The 25,100-nt window shown below is 37.1% G+C and overlaps 1 protein-coding gene across 1 annotated transcript in view; it reads left to right on the top strand.

Moving 5' to 3' along the window:
- The window catches only part of COL9A1 (collagen type IX alpha 1 chain), a 121,040-nt gene extending 96,391 nt beyond the window's left edge, over positions 1 to 24,649 (top strand). The window contains exons 34-38 of the mRNA XM_044673743.1: positions 1,750 to 1,896; positions 2,407 to 2,461; positions 5,134 to 5,322; positions 16,040 to 16,117; positions 24,465 to 24,649. Of these exons, the coding sequence (XP_044529678.1) occupies positions 1,750 to 1,896; positions 2,407 to 2,461; positions 5,134 to 5,322; positions 16,040 to 16,117; positions 24,465 to 24,649 (654 nt within the window). The remainder of the gene's footprint in view (positions 1 to 1,749; positions 1,897 to 2,406; positions 2,462 to 5,133; positions 5,323 to 16,039; positions 16,118 to 24,464) is intronic.
- The last annotated feature ends 451 nt before the right edge of the window (positions 24,650 to 25,100 follow it).

The raw sequence follows: 25,100 nt of genomic DNA, 5'->3' as shown, positions 1-25,100 counted from the left end.
CTGCAAACAGTAGTACATTGTAGCTGCTTCTGCCACAAATATCATTGTAGCAGCTTCTGCCACAAATATCACTGGAGATAGTTTGACAAAATGTGAATTTAGTCTATTTTTATTAGAAATGATCTTTGGATGTGCATTATGGGAAATGCTTTTAAGAATACATTTTAAATATAAATTCCAAACTCTTTTTATATACATAGTTTATATTTAAGAAAATGCCTGGTTCTCACACAGGACCTGGATTCAAATGCAGATTCTACCATTTATTACCAGTGTCACCTTGGGCAAGTCTCTTCACCTCCCTGGGCCTCAATTTCCTCATCTTTAAAATGAGGAGGTTAGATTAAGTGACCTCTAAGGTCCTTTGCAATTCCAGTCTTCTGATGTCTGTTTTAAACTTCTTCAGTACTTAAAGTCATCATTTCTTCCCCTTATTTTAATCTCTTTTATGCAACAATTAATTTTGTTATAATTTTTCCCTGGACACTGTTGGCTCTTTCATTGTCTCCAGATAATATTATAAGGACAGAATGGCCATTTCTTTCCCTGAAATATTCTTTTTGATTTTGACTACATGCTTGATCTGTTGTGGCAGTCCAGCAGTTATACTCTAAAATAGCTTTTATTGTTACCTAAAAAAATTAATAGCACTTTTTCAATGAATTTATTACCAGGAAATTACTTAAACGCTTTCATGGATTTGATGCTATTATAATCTATCTGATGCTATAATAGCTATAATAACATATAGATAATATGTGATGAGGAAATTGGGGTCCAAAAAGCAAATATGGATCTTTTGGTATTTCATATGCTTTTTATATATTTAATAGTTAAAATGCCAAAGTATTTTAATAGTTTGAGATATACAGAGAAGAAGATGTACAGAAGCATCCTAACATTTAATTCCAGCTAAAATTCCCTGAGATTTGTGAGTTGTAGAAGTACATCATATACTTTGCTTAATGATAGAAGGAAGGAAACAAGTATTTATTATGTGCCTACTAAGTGCTATTATTATCCCTTTTTTTGTAGAGTAGGAAACTGATGCAGATTGAAGTTCAGTGACTTTCTCAGGGTCACATAGCTAGTAAGTGAGTAGAGCCAGATTTAAATTTAGATTTTCTTGTCGGCAGGACTGGTACTCTATCCCCCGTGCCGCCCAGGGGACTCTAGGTTACTTGTGGTACAGTGAAAAGAATACTAGACCCAGTAGTCAGAAAATCAGAGGTCAAATATATATTTTCCATTTTATTCCCTTCCTAATTGCCACTATTTAAAAAAAGTAACACTAAGTATCACTAAGCAAGTCACTATCTTTGAGCCTTGGTTTTCTTATCTCTTAAATAAGGGGATATTAGACTAAGTGACCCCTTTCAGCTCTAAATCTATGATACTATAATCCTATAAATTCCTTTGATCGATTATATTGTGAGCTCCTAAGGGCAGGGACTGTCTTTTTTCTCCTTTTGTATTCTGAGCACTTAGCCCACTGCTTGGCACATAGTAGGTAGGTGCTTAGAAAATTGTTATGTCTTACTAACTCTAGTTTCCTTTTCTATAAAAACAAAAATCCTGCTCCATCTACTCCTTCTCTTCTTTTTTCTCTTTCTTTTCTTCTTCCTCCTTCAGTGAGGAAGGTAGAGAAGAGAAAAGATAAATGCTTGGTAGTTGAATAAAAGTAAAATTAATCAGAGTTTAAAAAAAAAGGAGTTAGCACTGGTTTTATATTGTCTCATTTACTCTTAGGTGGGGAATCCTGGAGAGCCTGGTCTAAGAGGGCCTGAGGGATCACGGGGGTTGCCTGGGGTAGAAGGATCCAGAGGGCCCCCTGGACCACGGGGCATGCAGGGTGAACGAGGTGCTACAGGTCTTCCTGGTATCCAAGGTCCAGCAGTAAGTGTTGGTTATTTTGTATGATTTTATTCAGTAGTCCTCATCAGAAGAAATTTCACTTTGTACAGAGAGAGACTGGTTTTTATGATATAGGTCTACTACTTGGATTTCCCCATGCAAGCTCCTTTTCTCTATCCATCTTTCCTTATCCTTCATCCCTAGCTATTCCCATCCTTCAGGAAAAAGAATGAAAATTACAAATTACCCCAAAACCGGTAGATAAGTGTCTGCTAGTCTCGTAGGGGTAACGTGTCCTTAGATGAAAGATATTCCATGATTGGGAAGTTCAGAACCAAATGACTTTAGACCCCTGAGATGTGTAGGAATTTGTACATTTTATGAAAAAAAAGTTTATTATTACCAGAAGGGCTATTTGTGACAGCTCTCCCATAGGCAGCCATCCTGATTGCTAGTCCTCTAGTCCCTCTGACAGGGTTTGTCAGCTCACAATTTAACAATGACTTCTTTATAGCTCTGCATATAAACTGCCTTTTCTCTTTCCTGTCCCAGGGTAGAGCGCCAACAGATCAGCATATTAAGCAGGTTTGCCTAAGAGTTATGCAAGGTAAATACACTCTAACACTTTGACTATTTTGTGCTTTAAGGGAGGTGGAATTTGGATAACAATATCAGGGCTATTTTATTGAATGTGCCACCATCAATAATATCTTATAAACTCACGGAAAAAAATAATCTCTCTTTCTGGATGCCTTGCATTTAAAAAGCTGCTGGTCCTTTGGGGATACACTGGGAAAGCAATTTTGCTATTAAAAAAAAGTTTTCTTTTTCCCCCCTCCTCTTTAAGAGGATAATTTGCAAAAGGGCAGCATTTTTCTGCTTTTGCTTTTCAGCTAACTGAGTTTTTAGAGTATTGTGACACAGGTAGCTTTGTGGCCACCATTTTTTAAAATTCTACAATTTGGTTCATTTTAATCCAATGAGTAAAAGATTGCTTTGTGTCCAATTGGCTGGTTGGTTGTTGTTTCTTGTTTCTAAGAGGACCAAAATTACATAACTATGTTGGGATCAATGTACAGCATTTTTGACTGTGGCTGATTAGACTGATATGAGTTTGGAAGCCTCTACCACAGGTTGGGCATAAATAGCTTATGTGAATATTTGGGATGCTGGCCAAAGAAGGATAGAAAGGAAGAATGTGGCACATTCCAGGACCTCTAGCTGCTTGTTGTCTAATGTTTCAGTGTGATACACCTGAAAGCCTGTAAATGGCTTCTTCCCAGACCAGAGGATCAATTTGCAAATAGAAATGGAACACCAGTCTGCTAATGGAGATATTAAAATGCCAACTGATCTTATTTTTCACTCAGGGTTAAATAATATTCATATCTTCTTAGGCAATCACTAAGTATTAATTTCTGAAAATGATGAAAATGATTAATTTCTGAAAATGACATTTGCTAAGTCTTAAAAATCCAGCCAAAGTCATTGTGTGGCTGCCTTTAATCATGAGCTCTGTCTAAATTGATTCTGAAATTGTAAAGGAAATGGTGGTCTGAGAAAGGGCTCATAGCTGAGACATTGAGGTCTTTTCCTAGTAAGCAACTCATCTATGAAAGAAATTTGGAATTTTTTTAATGTTTGATTTTGTAAATACTGTATCCTAGAATATTGGATTTTATAAACACTGTAATCTATAATTTTTCCTCTATTCTATAATAATCCAACTTATGCAATTATGGAAATTCCAAGAACTTAAATTCATTCAAATGTCATTTATTAAGCATCTATATGTACAAGCCACTGGGCTAGCCATTAAGATTGAAAAAGTCAAAATGCCCAGGACCAAAGGAGTTGTATAATATGCAGCTTGTATGTATTTCTTTGTGAAACATCAACCTACGCATCTTTGTTAAAATAATTTGGTTGAGAAGTGGCCTTTTGTTCAATTAAAAAAAAACACCATATAACTAGAATAGGAAAGTGATTTAATACCCCTGTCCCCCATGTAAAAGCTAGGATAGGATTAAGTCTAAAATATCAATAATCACTGAGCATTTTCAAATCACATTTTCTTTAAGCCATATCAAATTATAAAAAATTATTCATTTCTAAATTTCATATTCTTCTTCACACTCTAAAAACAGACTTCCATTTGTCATAAACAGCAATTCTCTTCCCAAGTCTTTAATTTTGTTAATGGGATAATTTCCTTGTTTGGCATTGTTCTCTATGATCTTGTTGAAGATTCATAGTCTATTTAATGGTTTTTGAAAAAAGTACAAAAGAGTATTAATTTTTAAGACTGAATTTGACAGCTTCAGTGGAGCTGGTTATTTTTAATTTCCCTCTGTCTATTTCAAGCATGAAAAGACTTTGGAGGGAATATTTTCGAGAAAACTTGAAATTATAGGCTATTTCAAGAGACCTCCTGACTCTCAGAATGTTCTTAGTTGTCAAGATAAACAGGCATGGCTGAAACATGGAGATAAGTCTGAGGTGGACTTTGAATGTTCATTTTTGGACAGAGTTTTGATTTCGAAAAGCTTTCAAGAGCTCACCTGGACCCCTGTACCTCAGTGATACTAAGTAGTTCATCCTTCATTCCTAACTTATCCAGGATAACTGGCCACTCATTCATACTTGCTCACTTACCAAGTTATTTCTAGGCTTTTGGAGGATTTTGGCTGTGTTTTGATTCTTATAGAACAGGGGTTGACAACCTTTTTGGCCGTGAGAGCCATAAATGCCACATTTTTTAAAATGTAATTTCGTGAGAGCTGTACAGTGCTCACAGTGCACGCTTCTGTAACAGCGCCTGAAAAAAAATGGACTTTATGGCTCCTGCAGAAAAAGCCATATTTGGCCCTCAAAAGAACCAGATATGGCTTGAGAGCCATACGTTGCCAACCCCTGTTATACAACCTTCTTTTCACCAAAAGAGTCTGATATTTGTCTTGTGTGCTCTTCCTATTATACTGCTGGTCCCAAGAAAATGAGATTTCCTAACAGAAAGATGATGGAGAAGTTATGCTTTGATTAATTTCTCACCATTGGTTATGAAGCTTTTTTTTTTCAGTAAGCTCCTTGAGAGTAGAGATTGTTCTAATGATTTTACTTATATCACTAGCACTTAGCAAAGTGCCTGATCCACAGTAGGTGTTTAATAAATACTTATTGATATATGAATAGACTTAGAAATTAAGCACCAGAAATCCATACTTGCTTTAATTTAAATCACTTTCTTATTGGAAAGTTCTTTTTTTTTCTTCATTACAGAGCATCTCGCCCTGATGGCTGCTAGCTTGAAGCGACCTGACTCAGGTGCTTCTGGGCTACCAGGAAAGCCTGGACCACCAGGTCCTCCAGGACCCCCTGGAGAGAATGGTTTTCCGGGCCAGATGGGACCCCGTGGCCTCCCAGGTCTTAAAGGTCCTCCTGGTGAACTGGGTTTGAGAGGCCCAAAAGGTGAGTGATTTTTCATTTATACAACATAGTAATAGATTGAAAATGACAACAACAAACTTATCTATATGCAGATGCATATATAGACATGTATATACATACATATATATTTAATTATACATATGCTTATATACAAATTTATATATATGGATATATTTATTTTTATATAAAAATAGATTGATTATATATAAATAGATTTATTTTATCTTTTAGATCTTTGTTATTAGATAAGATACATAATCTATTATATTATAATTAGATTTTATCTATAAGATATATATTTATTATTTTTAAATATAAAAATAAATTATATAATATAAAATATTGTATAATATATATGTATTTTATATATATGTATACATATATCTTTCCTTGACCCTTTTCCCTTCTATATATATTCTCTTCTTCAGTAAACTACTGGTCTTCTTTGATAAAATCCAATACCACCATTATGTAGAAAATTCATGCCTGTGATTCATATATATAGTAATTATCTTCTTAGAGAGGGTACTTAATATCATGGGAGAGAATGAGTAGTTTGCTCAGGAAGAGTGTATAGAGGTGGCAGCTAGGTGGTTTAGTGTATTTAGAGACAAGAGATTCTGAGTTCAAATTTGGTCTCAGGCATTTTTCAGTGGGGTGACCCTGAACAAGTCACTTAACCCCCATTGTCTAGCCCTTACTGCTCTTCTGCTTTGGAGCCAATACACACTGTTGCTTCTAAGAGTCCAAGAAAAAGAGAAGTATATAGAGAAGGGAAGAGGATCAAGGAGAGACTCTCAGAGAATCTCCAAATGAAAGGGAGAATGGGCCAGTGAAGGAGATAGAGCAGTCAGTTATAACTGGTAGGTATATGGCTATAAACTGACACATCATTATTTACCAGATTTTTTGGGGAAAAATTTTTAGTAACTGAGTTTAATATATCACATCAGTGACTCTAGCATTCCTCAGTCATTCATTTTAGGAGCTTTTATTAGGTTACTACAAGGGGACACCCCTCCATTGAATTTAAATAGTGGTTATTCTCTTTGAAAGAGGAAGAATTATTTTGTCCCACCCATTCAATGGGTGAATTGTGATCTGTCACATTAAAGTTCTTTACTTAATGGGAGCTTTCTCTCTTCTTTCTCTTTTTAAGGCAGTTGAAAGCCACTCATCTTTTTTTGTGGTTCAATATATTCTAATAAATTGTTATTTTTTCAAGATTACACACTAGTGCAATTTTTTGATATTTATTTTCTGATATTTTGCAATCCATGTTCTTTTTCTCCCTCATCCCTTTTCCCTTTCCCCAAGGAGGCAGGTAATATGAAATAGGTTGTACATATATTATCACATAATACGCATTTCCATGTTTGTCATGTTGTGAAGAAGACACATTGCTTTCATTAGGAAAAACATTACGAAGGAAATAAAGACAAGAATGGTATGTTTCACTTTGCATTTGGACCCTTCCTTCTATGATGGTGAATATCCGTTTTGAGAATTACTTATCTTAAGTGGCAGCTTGGTGTAGTGATTGAGACGTTACTCTGGAAATCAGGAAGACCTGGGTTCAAATCTCAATGTAGACACTTTATTAATTGTGTACATCTGGAAAAATGATGAAAACCCTTTGTGCCTCAGTTTCTTTACAAAATCATGGGGTTGGACTTAATACTATCTAATGTCTCTTTTAGCTTTAATATTCTATGATCTGTTATTTTATAGAAAAGAGAATAGGAAAATACATTAGGTCTTCATAAAGTCAAACCTGTAGATGGCTTGCCATTTGGCACAGGTTTGTGTGCTAGGTTGGTGTGTAAATGGGCTAGTTTGCATAGAAAAATAAAGCCTAGAGCTACTGTGTTACCCCATGGGATGACCCTGAGCGAGGGCTGCATTCTCAGGAACACCTGAAAAATGTATCATCACAAACTAGCAAAGTAATTTCTTTAATGTGTTGCTCCAATTAGCGGTAAATATTATGGTGTAAATCGTCAAGGAGCAAGAGAGCTGCTTCTGTGGATGTAGGAGTGAATTACCGGTGCAGTCAGCTAACCAGGCTCTCAGTCGGAGCAATTTAGTTAATTACACATGTGATTTTTTGCAGGTGCAAAACTGCTCATCAAAACAAAGGAGTCTAATTGGGGCACCTTTGCAAATCTGGCAAATTGCCATATATTTCTGAGTTTTCAGAGGTTGGCCACAATAAAGTACATTGAGGAAACTGAGACGAGAATTCATCCTGAAGATGCCAAAGCATTTTCTATTTGAGGGGAAAAAATAGCTATATTTCTTTTGCCTGTTTTCAGCTGTAAATTCAGATACTCAACTCAGAAGGTAGTCTGAGCGGCCAGGCCATGCTCATTTGTTAAACCATTTCCTGTGTTCTCTATTTCTCTGTGATCAGGTATTTCCTCAGTTTGATCTGCTGGACCAGACCACATTATTGAAAGCTTCTAGTGCCCTTTAGAGCACTAAAAATTACTCAACTTTTCTCAGAAAGGAAAGGAACTCATGTCAGGTTTCCAATTCCTATAGAATCTGCAAGGGCCCATTTTGTTTGGACAACAGGAAATGGAAATATTTGGAGGCAGATCTTTATCTGGGGGTAGTCTCTGATTATCTTCCTTATGTCCTATCCTCATTCATTTAAAAAATGAAAATACCTGTGTGTGTCCCTGAGAGAGATTTGTTCTACAGCTGAGGTGATGGAATTGGTCAGGTTGCAGTGCCTTTCTAAAAAGCTCTTTTCTCTTCAGTCCTGACATGAAGCTTCATCTGGTGTCAGGAGGGGACCAGGAACCCCGTTTAATAGCGAAAAAGGGACTCCATAAAATAGAAGAAAGTTCTACATATAGAATGCCACCAACACCCAATTCAAAAATCAAGCATAGTTTGATGAAATGGCTGTTTTTCTTCCAAATGAGCTCCTGATTTGTGATGTGAATTTTAAACAGCCAAAGATAAAGGCTGTGATCCAATAAGGATCTTTTCCTCACTCCAGGAATTTATACTTTTTTTAGTTGCTTTCCCAAGAGTAGATAATGTCCTTTCTTTCCCAAAATCTATTCTAGGTTTTCCTTCAAAAAATGGGATCAGGGAATGGGAGTGAGGTTTCACCTTAGAGATAATCCTGTCCTACTTATGAATTGTCAAGTCCCTACTTAACAGCCTGTAAACTGAGGATTTTTTTTAAAAGCATAAATCCTCCTATATTCTAAAAGTCCTCAAAGTTTATGCCCCATTATATCATAATATCTGCTCATATACTAATAGTTTAGGTCTTTTAGCCCAAGGCACTCCAAATGAGAGGAGATATAGATTTTAGCATTACTGTCATTTTCTTGATTTTCGAAGCCAAATTCATAAGGAATTATGACTTGGAGGGAAGAGACTTCATGAATATTTAACTTGTGGTTTATTCTCACTTTGTCACTTTATTTAGAAACTCTCCTCAAAGCACTCCTTGTAGGAGTCCTTTTTTACAAGGACTGAAAGACTTTGTACAGTGCACTGTAATTGGATGAGGCCATGTCCTAACATCTCCTCAAAAAAAAAAATAAAGAGGAAATAAATATAAGAAAGAAAAAGCCCCCAAAACACTTCCTCTTCTGCCTTCCCCCCCTCCTTTATGGGAGATTTGCTGTAATCTGCTTTAGAAGTCAGTAGAAATTAGTATCAAAGTCCATTAGATTAAGAATACTTGTAAATTACCTTGTTTTTCATGGACGTATTTAACATAGTAATATAAAGACATCTTAGAATGAAGATACATGCCATTTGTACCTGTATTCTAGCTACATGTTTTCTATGTACTTTATGTCTTTATTACCTTTTAGGGGAAGAACTTTTAATAACTGACCTTGAGAGAATTCACAACAGTAATCTCACTGTTCTTCAATCATTCATTTAGTAAACATTTATTAAGTGCCTACCATATGTCACCCCCACCACTAAATTTATATTAAATGAACTTTTATCAGCTCCCTTTAATAGATGGGGACTTATTTGGTCCCATCCAATTCATGGATGCAATTAAAATTTCCTTTAGCTAATGGGAACTAGGAACAGAAGGTACATAAAAGCAGGCTTCAGACTCTTGGGAATGGGGAGAATTTGGTATCACTTCTTTTAGTCCTAAATTAGTCATTTTTTAGTGCATTTGCTTCTGAAATGAGCATAGGTCTAGTCCTTCAAGCTATTAATATTATTAAAAAATTTAATTATATTGACCTTAAGATCCTTTAGATACGATCTTTATTTCTAGACATTTCAGTGTGAGTCAAACAGAAGTGTCAATATGCAGATTCATATTTGAAAAAAAAACCTCCTGTTCTATCATAACTGTGAAGAACACTACCTTCAGTGTTAATCTCTTCACAGAGAATGGGGATGTCAGTTTTAACTTGCAAAGATGTGAACAAAATAGAAATTCTAGATGGGCAAGGACTTTTTAAAGTTTTGAAGAATGTTCTCAGAAAGTTTTTCTTTTTGAGATCAGTATACCCATACATCTCTTACTCAGAGCAAGTTTCACCTTGGACCTATCTTAAGAAACATCTGTTGATTAGATTCTAGAAAGGGAAACTTTGGCTTCTGTTCTGGATGCTACCTCTCACTTATCCAACTAGTTATTAATTTCTGTTGATTCTCCCCTCTATTTCTACTGCTGCCACCTTATTAGAAGTCCTCTTTATCACCTTCCTGGACCATTACGGTATTTCCTGTTTAGACTTCTTACCTCTTTTCTTTGTGAGCAGTGAGGTGGTACAGTGGTTAGAGTGGCAGGCTTGGAGTCAGGAAGACTCATCTTTGTGAGTTTAGATCTGACCTCTGACACTTACTAGATCCCTGAGCAAGTCATTTAACCCTGTTAGCCTCAGTTTCCTCATCTGTAAAATGAGCTGGAGAAAGAAATGACAAACTACTCCAGTATCTTTGCCAAGGAAACTCTGAACAGTATCATAAAGAGTCAGACAAAATGGAAAAAAATGACTGAATGGCAACCCTTTTTTTCTGTAGAGCTGGTCATGCCATATCTCTGATCAAAAATCTCAAGGAGCTGCTTATTATTTACCAAAGTTTAAAGTCCTTTGTCTTATACTTAATGCTCTCCACAATTTAGTATCAGCCCAGCAGTCTAAAATTTGAGCTGTATTGCCCTTCTTGCACTCTGTGCTTCATCCAAACTGGATTTGTCTCTGTTCCTTGGATGTGATGGCTCTAGCCCATTTTGTTCCCCTCATCTGAAATGTTCTTTGTCTCTGTCTCTGTCTTTGTCTCTATCTTACACTATCTCTCTCTCCCCATCTCTCTATTTCTCTCAATATTTCTTTCTCTTGTCTCCTTCTGACTTTGTCTCTTCTTTTATTATCTTCCTCTTCACCTGATGAATTCCTATTCATTTGTATTTTTAAATCATTTCAAATATCCCCTCTTCCTTGAAGCCTTCCCTAGTCCATCTCCATTCTCAACGATCTATAATAATTTTCTCCCTCTGACCTCATGGAGTACCCTTTGGCAGCTCACTAATTCACCTGGCATATATTATTTTATAGCTGTGTTTTACCTTTCTATTAGACTGTAAGTTCCAGAAAAGCAGGAATTATATCTTAACTCAACTTTATGTCTTTCTCAATGCCACAGCCCCCTGCACTGTTTTTTTTTAATTTTAATTTTGAATATTTTCCTGTAGTTACATGTTTCATGTTCTTTCCCTCTCCCCTTTATCCCCCTTAGCCAATGCACAATTCCACTGGGTTTTACATGTATCATTGATTAAGCACTAATTCCATATTATTGATAGTTGGACTGGAGGTATTTTTAGTGTCTTCATCCCCAATAATCATCATCCCATGTGTTCAAGCAGTTGTCTTTCCTCTGTGTTTCTCTTCCAACAGTTCTTCTTCTGAATGTGGCTACTTTTCTTTCTTTTAAGTCCCTCAGCCTTGCTCTGGATTCTTGCATTGCTGCTAGGAGAGAAGTCCATTATGTTCGATTATACCACAGTGTATCAGTCTCTGTGTACAATGTTCTCCTGGATCTGCTCCTTTCATTCTGCATCAATTCCTGAAGGTCATTCCAGTTCTATACACTGGTTTTTAAAAGATAGATGAATACAAATTCATCAGGTGAAGAAAAAGAGAGTAAAAGAAGGAGAGACATCTAGATGGATGGAGACAGACAGAGATCAGAGAGATAGGGAGATAGAGAATGATAGAATGAAAGAGGAAAAGGAACAGAGAAAGAGAGAGAAACATTCCAGGTATGGTGAACAATATGGGCCAGAGTCATCACATTCAAAGAACTAAGACATATCTTGTTTGGATGAAGCAGAGATAGTGAATATCTACTGTTCTTGTCCTATTCTGAGTCAGATTTACATGATCCTAAAAAGAGGGCTTGTCTAGAATTTAAGCCCTATGCCACATGGAAGCCTTATTCTCCTGTTTTGCAGCAAATTTGAAGTAATGTGGTCCAGTCTTTTAAAGTCGATGTAACACAACCTCATTATCAGGTAATTTTAGTTTAATGGTAAACAGACAATATTAAGGCAGCAAAGATAGCTAGTTCCTTTCTTACAATCCATTGTAGAAAGTCAATTTAGTCTTCAAGACTGAATATGGAAATAAATTTAGAGTTTAGAATTCATTTGAAAACATTTTAATGTATAATTTCCATCTCCTGTCTCCTGTGAATGCTGGTTCCTTTGGAGGCAAGCTTCCAGAATGACGCTGATGTGACATTTAAATTGCTAATTTTGAAGTAGCTACTTGGCTGTTAGTTTTTAAAAGGATAATTGTAATATCTTAATGTAACATCATCATCTAGACTATCTATGGAAAATAACCAGATCTAAAAGATTGGAGCTCATTTGAAAAAAGAGGCTTCTTTCTCCTGTACTTACATTATATAATTGGGCTCTTAATTAAAATGATTTTGAAAGCTAGACATTTCATTCTGAAAAATTCTTATACCAGAGTGAGTACAACTAAAAGAGAAATACCATGAAGATATAAACTTTCACCTTAATGTTAATGAGGATTTTACTTACACACACACAGATAGAATGGTGCTCTGGATAGAACTCTGGGCTTGGAGTCAGGGACTCCTGAGTTCAAATCCTATATTAGATACTTGGGCAAGTCACTTGACCTTAATTTGCCTTTTTCATCAACTGTAAAATGGGGATAATAATAATAACATCCACCTCCCAGGTATATTGTGAGGATCAAGGGAGATATTTGTAAAGCATTTAACAGACTACCTGACACATGGTAGGTGACATATAAATCCTAAGTATCATTATTATTATTTAAAATTTGCCTTAATGTTACAGAAAACTTTACAGGAATAGTTGACTATGTAGTGACTGGTGGTATTTATAGTTTCCCTTTTCTTTTTTTGGCATAGTGTTCATTATTTTTGATTGTCAAATGAGGTAGATTATGAGCTGATAGTAAATGAACCTGACATGAAAAAATTGGGTAAAGGGGGAAAAAGTTGTTCTTGTTGCAGAATATTCCTGTATAATGTAAGAAGATAGAAAAAAAAGTCACTTGAGATTAGCAATGACAGGGACTGTCTGTATAGTTTATGCTCATATAAGGAAGACACTGCTAATGACAACAAGATACTGGCTTCCAGGCCTTTGGTTTATCCCTCTGCTCCCCTTGGTTTATCCCTTCTGACTTTCTCAGTATGGTTAGATAGAGTTCTATATCCCAATGGATATAGCTACTCTTCCCTCTCAGGGTTAATTACACTAAGAGTAAAGTTTAAATATTACCTCTTAATGCTCTCTTCCTCTCCTTCTTATAATAGTATTCATCCCCTCCCCTTCCCATGCCCTCTTTGTGTGTAATAGAATATCCTATTTTTCTTATTCATTCAAATTTCTTTTGGTGTCCTCTATTATTCACCCCCCTCTTTCTCACTCCCCTTATCATCTTAGACCATTTAGTACTCCATCCTCTCCCTATGAATAATTCTTCTAATTACTATAATAGTGAATAGAGTTCACTACAGAGAATTACACATAACATTCCTCCACATAGGAATACAAATAATTAGATCTTATTGAAGTCCTTAAAGAGGTAAATTTAAAAAAATAAGAGTTTTCTTTCTTTCCCCTCTGTTTCTTATTAACCTTTTCATGTTTCTCTTGATTTTTGTGGTTGGATATCGAACTCTCCATTTAGTCCTGGTCTTTTCTGTGCAAATACTTGGAAATCTTCTATCTTGTTGAATGCCCAAACTCACCCCTGGAAGTATAAAGTCAGTTTTGCTGGGTAGGTGATCCTCGGTTGTAGACCCAGTTCTCTTGCCTTTCTGAATATCATATTCCAAGCCTTGCAGTCTTTTAGCGTGGAGGCTGCCAGATCCTGTGTGATCCTGATTGGTGCTCCTTGATATCTGAATTGTCTCTTTCTGGCTTCTTGTAAAATTTTTTTTTTACCTGAAAGCTCTTGAATTTGGCTATTATATTCCTGGGGCTTGTCTTTTCAGGGTCTAGTGTAGAGGGTGATCTATGGATCCTTTCAACGTCTATATTGCCCTCTTGTTGTAGAACTTCAGGGCAATTTTGCTGAATAATTTCTTTTAGTATGGAGTCCAAATTTCTATTAATTTCTGCTTTTTCTGGGAGACCAGTGATTCTCAGATTGTCTCTTCTAGACCTGTTTTCTTGATCTGTCAATTTTTCATTGAGATATTTCATGTTTCCTTCTATTTTATCAGTCTTTTGACTTTGCTTTATTTGCTCTTGCTGTCTTGAGAGATCATTAGCTTCTAATTGCTCAATTCTAGCCTTTAGAGACTGGTTTTCCTTTTCAATCTGGTCATTTCTGGTCTTCAATTTACTTGCCTCACTTTCCAACTGTGAAATTCTGCCTTTTAAACTGTTATTTTCTTGCCAGATTTTGGTTTGCAATTTGCTTACCATTTCGTTTGATTTTGGGGCATCTTTCTCCAATTGGGAGTTTCTGTCTTCTAACCTGTTAATTTCCTTTTGAGCTATTTCCCACTTCTCTCGCCACATCTCTTCCATCTTTCTCATCATCTCAGATTTGAACTCTTCAAGAACTTGTGACCAGTTTTCATTATTTTGGGAAGGTTTGGATATGATTATTTGTTTGTTCTCTGCTGTTTGCTCTGTTGTCTGGATTTTATCTGTGTAAAAGTTGTCGAGTGTTACAGATTTCTTCTTGTTGATCTTTCTCTTTTGGGGTTCTTGTCTCTGGCTTGCCATTGTTGGCCCTGTGCCCTCTCAGGTTTATCCTCACACTCAGGGTCTGTCTGCTCTCTTTAGGCTCCTGAGGTCTCAGGTCTAGTTGTTTTCAGGGTCAAGCCTCCTGGTGGTCCCCTTGCTTGTTCCTCTGCCCGAAGCTCCTTTAACAGTCTCAGGGCGCTGCTTCCATAGTCATGCACCCCTCTGCACTGGGTCCCCACCCAAGGTCCGTGTCCATATCTGGGCTCAAGATCTAATTCTGTGCCTGCACTTAGGATCTGTGTTCAAAGTCCATGTGTTCTTTAGCCTCTTGGGGTCTTAAGTCTTGCTGCTCTCAGGAGCAGGCTCTGGTGACCCCAGGTAGCTGCCAAGGACTTAATGGGTTCCCCAAGCTTGCTCTAACTCTTTTCAGCTGGCTTTGGCACTGTAGGTGGTAAGTGGGGGGGAAGGGGTTGCTCAGCTCGCATTTTAGTGAGAGCTATTTCACCCCCTTATAGCATGGAAATGCCCCGATCCCAATTACCTTCAATGCTGCACCCTGTTGTGGGGTCCCTTTGTTCATCTGGATTTATTTTTATGTCTTCTTGAGGAGTCCTATATGTATGGGTTAGGAGAGGTTAAGCACTCTGCTTCTACTCTGCCGCCATCTTAACCCAGAAGCCTCCAATTATATTTTAGTTTGATTGTGAAGCCGTCCAGCAGCTTCACGAAGATTCCTAGTGGGTTGGACACTCAGAAAGGGGAACCAAGGACTGAGTGAAAATGGGTTACGGGTTAAGAATTAATGGAAAGAGAATATAAGGCGAGAATAAAGACACGCAGACACAGAAAGTTTTTGCATAAGGTAGACAGACAGACAGCTAGTAAGCTCTGATGATCAAGAGCTTATTATTAGCTGATTTCTTGTCACATTTTATTGGGGTTACAACAGTATGGGGGGAAGGGGAGAGACCAGTGGCCTGATACATTAACATTATGAGATAATCATCATAAAATGCAAACTACCAAAACCAGAAACAATAGGTAGAGTTAAGATCAGTATCCAGGGTGTATCTGGCCTAAGGTATCTACTGATGTTTGATACCTATGTTAATTGATTCTTGAAGGAGAAGTAAGGAGACTGAGATAACTGACTCTCTTCTGGGGTGCGGCCTTAGGGAAGGGCTAGTGATTTGGCAAGGTCAACATTCAATTTGACTCAGGATTGCAGAGATCAATCATTAGCAGTATAAGAGTTAAGTTTTTGAATACTTCTTAAAATAATATCACAATTAATGTATACCTGGATTGCTACAGATTGGGTGGCATTCATTGAAGGCTGAGACTGTGACACCTCTGCATTACAGAGCCTCATTGCAGGAATCTTAATATATTTAAAATACTATCTGGTTTGGCAATAACTCTATGTTCACTAACTCTCTGACTTTCAGTGGCATAATCAGGTAAGTTCCTGTCCCTAAAAATATATATGTGGAAAAATAACATTTGTGTAATTTAATGCAGGTGACTTGGGTGAAAGGGGTGAGAGAGGACCTCCTGGAAGAGGACCCAAAGGCTTGCCAGGATCAATTGGTCTCCCAGGTAATAATATGGGGATGGAGATAATTATTTTCATTATAAGAATGATATATATATCCAGTACGCAAAGTTCCATTTCTTGGGAGTGATGGGTGAATGTTTGTATCTCTTATTTTAAACCATTTTAAATACTTGAAAGATATTATAAGGCATCTAATGCCACATGCAATAGAAAAAGGAAGAAAGAAAGAAAAAGAAACAGAAAGAGAAAGCAAGGAAGGGAGAAAGAGAGACAAAGGAGAGAGAGGGACAGAGAAAGAAAGAAAGAGAAGGGAGAAAGGAGAGGGAGAGAGAAATAGAAAAAAGAAAGAAAGACAGGAAGGAAGGGAGGAAGGGAATGAGGAAGAGAACAAAGGAAGGAAAAAAGAGAAGGAAGGAAGGAAGGAAGAAATGGTGAGGGAGAATGTAGACTAATAGCACATTAATTCAAATGAATTGGGGAAAGGGCAATCAATTAGTACATAGTATGAATTATTGGCCATTTAAAAAGAAATGGCATTTTATTACTTAGTTCCATAAAGTAACACAAAATATTAACTTAAAGGTTTTTTCTATAATCCTTAAATGAATAGAGAGGTCTGAAATTGATAGTCATTGTGGACACAAAATAATGGCCCACATTTATGTAGTGATTTGCTTTACATAAATTCTCTCAATTGCATCTCACAACAAATCTTTGAGGTAGTTGCTATAATTGTTCACAATCTACAGGTGAAGAAACTGAGGCCCAGAAGCTTTGCCCCTTGTATTGCAAAGTACATGAACAATTTCCCTGTTGTAATACTATCTGCCTTATCCCCCAAACACTAGAACACTAGAAAGGTAACCTTCAGCAGAGCTCTGTGGGAGTTATCACCAATCATCCACATTAATTTGGTTTTCACTCCATTTTGTAGCAAAAATGGCTAATATGCACAAATAGAAGTTATAACTTGCTTCAAGTAAATCCTTACAGCCTCCTGGTGTGGTGGCTAGAATGCTGGACTAAATCCATTCTAAATCGATGATTTTATGACTCTCATTTTTGAAAGACAGTAGATTAAAAAAGCAGCCATGGGGTTTGCTCTGAACTCTTTGCCTCTTAGTGACAGAAGACTGTGAGGGGAAGCCTGGGTGCTTATGTTACCAGGGTAGCGGCAGCCTCCCGCTGCTGCTGCTGCCAGTGGTAAATATCAGTAGGAATTATAGTAAAGCTATCACTCCATTTAGAATTGATTCATTGCCTCCACTCTGGAATGGGAGCACCAGAGCAAGGCCTAGAGACAATTCAGCGTAAGATCAATAGGCCCCTGAGGAGGAATCATGACTCAATGCATCTGCACCCAGCCAGCTCAGGGGCCTTTTTATTTTAGATCCTCTTGTGGCAACTTTAGTTTAGATAGAATCCCAAAGCATCCATTTTTCCCCCCAGAGAGGTTGGTGTAGAAAGCAGAAGGAAAATTAGGAATTTGGGGAAATTGGCCTTTGAAAACTTACATGACAGAAACATGCTGCTCTCTCTTTTATTTTAAACTGCTGAAGGCTTATGTAGTTTCATCATTCCTGGTTTTCATCGAGGTTAAGCTCATGTCAGTCTTCTAATTTAATAATCCCATTGCCCTTGGCGATATAATCTCTTCTTTTTAAAATGGCATTTTAAAAAATGAATAAATTTAGAAGTAGAACAAGCATTACTGTTGGATAGCTGTTGATTCATGGGTCCTTCAAGATGTTGACTAAGGACTGCCAAGGGTCCTGGTGATTGATGAAAGGAGGAAGAATTCTGCTGCTTTCACGTGAACTGATAAGAGGGCTACACATTTCATTATTTAGCATCATCTGATCCAGTGTATAAGGCAATGAAAAGAGAAGAAAAGAAATGGAATTTACCTTCCTAGAGTTGGTAATTCCTGTAAGAGGGAGATATCGATGCCGTCTACTCTTAAGTGAACAAGCATTTCCCAGAAGTCTACTTTTGCCAGGCACTAGGCTCAATTTGGGGATACAAAGGAAAACCAAAACCTCAAATCAAACCAAACCAAACTAAAAAAATCAAAACCCAAATCAAACCAAGCAAAGAAAAATTTAAAAAGCAATCCACCTTGTTCTCAGGAGTTCACAGCCTAATGGCGAAGAAAGACACTTATACCCATGATATCTACATTACAGCTCTTGAAACTAGTTTTTTCCTAGTTGTATTTACAATTAATATTTAGAGTAAATGGCCTAATTACTTATATTCATAACATCATCCTCTATTATTGGTATCTATTCCATTTGCTTAGTTGTGAGATAGGGATGGAGACTCTACTAAATATGTCAGTGTTGTAGAGTGCTAAGAATTCCAAGAAGTTAAGTGACTTGACAAAGGTCACATAGCCAGTATGGTTTAAAGGCTGAACTTTGAAACCAGATCTTCCTGTCTCTGATGGCAGGTCTTTATCTAGTATATTATGTTGCTTCTTGTTGATGTCTCTATTTACCAGGACATCAAATGGGGTAAAAAATGATAACAGCTCCCTTACATAAAGGCTTTACCAAGTCCATAATCCTATATGGCTTCTCTTAACACCCATATGAGGTGGATGGTGCAAGCATTATTCTCCCCATTTTTACAAATTAAGAAACTGAAACTCAGAGGAGAGGCAATGAATTATCCAGCCATCCAGCCAGTAAATTCTAGAGCTCCTGCTTTAAAATACAAATTGGATATTTGTGTTATAAGGAAGGCTTATTGGGACAACCTAGCATAAGGTGGGACTAAAGATGGCTGAAGGAGTTGTTTAATATCACTCTACCATGAGTCCTAAGAAAGAAGTGGGTGGGCATTGGATTAGAAAAACTAAAGATCATTTGAGTTCTTCCTGAACCAGTTCTTCACATAGAGACTTCATTAATGTGTTTCCTAACATATCAGATACTCTCCCAAGCCATAGGGTGAAATGCCTTCTCCCAAGATTGTGACAATTCCAAAACCCCCTAAAATTGATTCTGCAGTGTCTGTGAAAAAAAGATTTCTTCATATATTTCAAGAGATCATAGGATATAGAAGTAGAAGGTACTATGTTCGAGTTTTCTCTATCTCCTCATTTTTATTTTAAAGAAAAAATAATCTAAAATTGTGTTCTCTGTGATTTTATTTTCAGCATTTTAATTTTACTAGTAGGAACATATGGAGAAGCTTTCCAGTTTCCATGCTTCACATCTGTTCCTTTCTCCTTCTGTCTCTTCCTTTCCTCCTCCATTCCTTCTATGTCTCGTCATCTCCCACTTATTTCCTTGTGCATCCTTCTTTGTCACTTTGCTTCTCTTATACTCTTGATATTTATTTCTCTTTCCCCCTCACCCTTTCTCTCCCATTTCCCTTCTCATATTTCTCATCTCTGTCTTCTTCTCTTTGGAATCCTCCTACTTTTGAAGTATTGTGCTTGCTTCTGGGTGCCATTACTTTAAGAAGGGTACTGAGAAGCTGGCAAATGTCCAGCTGGGTTGGTAAAGAGTCTTGAGTCCATATTATGTAATCATCAGTTGAAGGAACCATGTAGAGAAGACCCAGGGGAACAGGATAGCAAACCAAATATTTTAAAATTTGCCATATAGAAGGTTTAGACTTGCTCTATTTGGCCCTAGGAGGCAGAAACAGGAACAATGGGTAAAAACAGAAAAAAAGATGCAAATTTAGTTTTGATAACAGGAAAAAAATCTTAATCAGATCTGTCCAAAGTAGAGGGGTTTGCCCTAAGAGATAAAGGGTTTCCTCTCACCTTGAAAGTCAACAGCATTTTTAAATGACCCTGTACCAGTCACCTGAGATATAAGGAAATGCCAAAAGAGTTCTTCTCCTCAAGGAACTCTCATTCTAACTGCTATATTACTTGTGGAGGATCTTCTAGTGAGGATTCCTTTTGTGTATGAGTTGGACTGGTGACTGCTGTGGCTCGTTCCAACTCTTATTTCTTTCTTTGTTTTAAATATCTCTAATTCTCATTTCTATGTTTGTTTTCTCTCTGGCCTCAGTGGTGATCCTCTATAATTATTGTGGTAATGCTTACTGGGGAGAAAATTCTCTTACATGCTGTTTAGCCTAACTTCCCCAGTTTGCAGATGATAAAACTAGAAAAATTAAGTGTTATGCCCCAGGGAGTCACAAGGATCATGATATACTGGACATTTGAATCTACATCTTCTGACACTAAAGTAAAATCCAATCCAATTCAACAATCACTTAATATCAACAATAATAATAACTAACATTTATAAGCATTATGTGCCAGGCACTATGCTAACTAAGCACTTTACAATTATTGATCATTATCCCAGTTATTTAGTTCCTACTACATTCAAGATTCTTTGCTAGACACTTGGAGATACAAAGACAAAAATGAAATAGGGCCTACCCTCAAGAAGTTGACATTCTATGGAAATTTCACCGTTTTCATTTGCTGGAATGTTTGTTCCATTATCATCAAGCAGTGAATGTACTTAATTTTATCTTCATTACTTCTCACTTCAAATATCCCAATTGTCCTTTCTAGGAAAAAAAAGACCTTAATTTCCCAATCACAAATAAAAAGAGGCCACTGTGGTAAGGTAGAATGAACATAAGGCTTGGAACCAGAAAAAGCTGTTAAAGCCCTCATTCTTTTACCTTTGAGATCCTGGCCAAGTCACATAACTCGCTTATACTTCAATAGCTTCCATTTAAAAAATGAAGAGCTAGACTAAGTATCTACAGTCTCTCAAAGCTCAAAATAGAGTTCAAAGGACACTTCATTGCAAAGTAAAGGAACATAACCACTATTTTCATCTCTAGGTCTTTCAAATTAGTGATGTGACTTCTGCCCTTCCCAATCCAAAGTTGCTGAATTCCTCCACTGCTGACCTTTCCTTCCACTCATGTTCCCCTTGAGGATGATCCTAATATTATAACCCTGAAGTCCAGGAGCCTGTATGTTCACTCTGTCCCTTCTAGTCTCAGTTTCTTTTTAGGACTAGAGGAAAAGAATTACCACTTTTAGCAGCTTTCAAATCTTAGTTATCACACAAAGTCAGATCTATTTGGAAAATTGGAACAATTGGAAAAATATTAGTTGCTCATGGAAAGGCTGAGCTAATATAATAAAAATGATAATTCCACCTAATTTAATTTATATATTCGATGTCATGCCAAACTGCCAAATAATTCTTTTTATAGAACTAGAAAAAATAATAAAATTCATCTGAAAGAACAAAAAGTTAAAAATATCAAGGGAATGAATGAAAGTCTTAGTGAAACAATGCCATATATTTGGTAATAAAATAAGTGCATTTAAAAAATAAAAATGGACACTTTCAGACTGCCAGGAACCTTCAATTCTTTTTGCAGGGGTGTGTCTAGAATATATCAGTTAGTTGGACCTCTAACTAATTCTTGTGCTAAAGATAAAATATCTGATCATTGTTTTTATGTTTGTGTATCCGAAAACTATTACTAAGCTTAGCTGTTGTAGCTAAGCTTGTTAGCTAACATATAAATCTTACTCTTATTGTATAGTAACTCTAGAGGCAGAGCAGGGAGAAAGGAGAAAAGGGAAGAAGCATTTATAAAGTGTCTACTATGTGTCAGACACTGTTAAGTGCTTTATAAATAGTATCTCATTTTATCAGAAGCACAAGATATATTTTCTAATCTTACCTCTGATGCTTACCACCTGTGTGATCTCAGGCAAGTCAGCCAGCCTCCTTGATCCTCAGTTTTCTCATCTATAAACTGAGGGAGTTAGACTAGGTGGCCTCTGAGGTCCCTTCTGGATTTAAATCTGTGATCCAAATTTCTTGACCTTCCCTTAGTTTCTGTTAAAATTCTCCACAACTTGTAAATATTTAACCTTCCAACTGGGCACCTTCTTAGAGTTTAAGTATCCATGCTATCTAATTTAGATGAGAGATTAATGTTTGTGTTTATAACTTATAAATTTATATAGCATAGTATGATGGAAGGGGCTATTTTAGGAGTCAGGAGACAAGGATTCAAGCCCCAACACTGCCACTAACAGTCTGTGTGATCTTGGACCAAACGCTTCATTGTGCTTCAAGTTCCTTATCTTTAAGATGGAAATATTTAAAAAAAAATAATAAAATTGAAATATTAACACTTGTTTTATATACTTCACTGGGTTGTTGTGAAGATAAAATAGTCCATCAGAATTGATTAAGTATTTAATGTTCTTCAGGCTAAATGTATATTAGGGAGAGTATTTTTTCCTTTTTTTTTAAATTTAGAAAACTTTCCCACATTTACATGATTCATGATTCCCCCTTAGGGGGAGTATTTTGAAAATTCCAGAGCACCAGCATCCAAATAGAATATGTTACTTCAATGACTATAAATCCTTTGAGGGCAGGGATGGTTTCATTTTTGTCTCTGAGGCTCCAGTGCCCAGTGTAGTACCTGACATATAGGAGATACATAACAAATCCCTGCTTGCTCGATTGAAATAAGAGGTATTAAAATTTTCTTTATCATTTTTAATCCTGCACTAGGCTTTCACACCCAGAGTAACACTGATCTGCTGCCTTAGTTTCTGGGTTTTGTGGACTCCTCTTTTTTCCTTTCTTATTCTCAATGGTGGTTGATGTCTATGGTGGCAGTTGTTTGTTTCTCTTTAGTCTGTTCATGAATCATTTTTTGCATATTTGGGATTTGAAGATGAGGCTATGCTGAATGCTGGGTTCCTAGTGCTTCTCTTAGCATAAATGTAATCTCCCTATTGAGGACGATAAGGCAGGGATCAGAAATTTGGGATCACTATGAAATATGGAGTAATACATTGGCCATGCGCTTTTCCTCTTCCTTCTTTTCTTCAATAGCCTCTCATTTATAGGTTATAGCTATCTAAGACTTGAGGGCTACTGGTCGTTAGCATTTTACAAGCTATTTCAACTGTTAAAATGTTCTGATTGACAAATTTTCCTTTTAAATGTTGATTTTGAAAAAAAAAAAAAGAGTACCAGGTTGTAGTAAAGCTTAAAATGCTCAATAGGTGCTTTCTGTATCTGTTGATATTTTAGTTATTTTGTGGAGTTCGAATAAACTGCTTTTTACATCAATTTCCTTAAATATACAGTGTCTCTTCAAATAAAACTGATCATTAAGCTCAATGGTCACTGAATAATATCCCGTACCACCCGAAGCCCAAATAGGAAACCCTCAGGGTCCTTAGAGAGAGACTCTGGACCCAAAATAATATTACCCAAGCAGTGAATTTTCAAAAGCCTGATCTGATATAGAAAAGCATTTACAAAATTTCTGCCAACAACCCCTTTCATTTGGGAAGCTTAACTATGCTAGAAGGCTCCTGAGAATCCAATCTCCTAAATTGGGATCCAGGGATGATAGCCCAATGCTGCCCTCCAGCGCCGGCAAGGAGAATAACTCGGACATCCAAAAATATTGGGATGTTTGGTACTCTCATTCGATACTTTATAGTCATTAAGTTTTGAGTCTTACAAATGTGCCCGGGAGGAGCTAAGGAGGAATGCCAGTAGAGAGCCAAAGGCGCCGTTTTCCGCCCTCCTCTGGGACAGGTTAAAGATTTGCAAAATAGTTTATAAATGGACGTATCTCTGAAGACACTTCCTAGGAATGACTAAAACTTTGGGGGAATGAAACACGCTGGGAAGTGCATTTAGTGCTCTAGTAATCACTGGATAATGAGCATCAGCAAGGACGTCATGGAAAGTATTTCTGTAGGAGCTAGGAGTCTGGGTAAATTCCCTTTCAAAGCCCTTTCATCTCTAAGAATCAATGAAAACGAAAGGTTCTCTTCAACATAGGCAGGGATAGACCTCTTCCTTTGTAATCATTTATTAAGCACCCAGATATAGCAAATACTGTACCGAAGAAGTTAAGCAAAGGCAAATCGAAAGGATTCAGTCCATTCTGTTTCTTCTTGCTCACAGGGCTGCTCCAGTTTGCACATGTGTTTGCATACCTATATGTGTCTCTGTAGGTGAGCATACGTGCATAAATATATTTGTATAGGCATACAAACATGTGGGAATTTGGAGAAGCCCCACGAGCAAGAAAAAAGAGAGATGGTGCAACAGATAAGGCATTGGGCTTGGAGTCAGGAAGACTCATCTTCATGAATTCAAATCTGGTCTCTCAGACATTTATTGTCTGTGTGATCCTGGGCAAGTCTCTTAATTCTGTTTGCCTCAGTTTCCTCATCTGTAAAATGAACTGGAGAAGGAAATGGCAAACCCCTCTAATTTTTAGCCAAGAAAACCCCAAATGGGTATGAAATATAGGACCAAAACCAATAACATATATGTGTATGTATGTGTGTGTATATATGTAATATTTCTTCTCCTTCTTTTCTCTCCCCAGGTGATCCAGGTCCAGCAAGCTATGGGAAAGAAGGACGAGATGGAGAACGAGGTCCTCCCGGTCCTGCAGGAATTCCTGGGGTCCCTGGCCCTCCAGGTCCTGCTGGTCCCCCTGGTTTCTGTGAGCCAGCCTCCTGTACAGTTCAGGCTGGCCAGCGTGCTTTCAGCAAAGGGCCAGATCAGTGACAGGACTAGTGACTAATCACCGTTTTCCACACATAACTGATGGCAAAGGAAAAAAACTGAGGAGCAGTACACAATGCCGCTGAGCAAGCGGAAGACTTTCATTATTGTTTTTAACATTGTTACTAAAGTTGTACTTGACAATCAGATTTAGAACGATGGTGCTATACGAGAAGACTTGGTCTTTTCCTCAAGAGGAAAAAAAAGACAAAGTTAGCAAAACCAGAGCCCTTTAAATAAAGACACATCCCTGTCACCAGCAGCCCTGATTTAGAGTGTGCTATATTCATATGTGATGCTGTATCCCGGGGCCCCAAGCCAATAGACAAACAAACAAAAAAAGACATTGATTTCCCTCAGTTGCAGCAGTTGTCTTCATCATCTAGTTAAGCCCAATTCTCAGATCACCATTCCAACTCTAAAGAGATGGCTGCCAGAGTGCTTATGAAGACAC

This window comes from Gracilinanus agilis, chromosome 4 (assembly GCF_016433145.1).
Source record: "Gracilinanus agilis isolate LMUSP501 chromosome 4, AgileGrace, whole genome shotgun sequence".
Taxonomy (NCBI): domain Eukaryota; kingdom Metazoa; phylum Chordata; class Mammalia; order Didelphimorphia; family Didelphidae; genus Gracilinanus; species Gracilinanus agilis.
The sequence above is the reverse complement of the archived record's forward strand: the minus strand, read 5'-3'. Positions and strand labels throughout refer to the sequence as shown.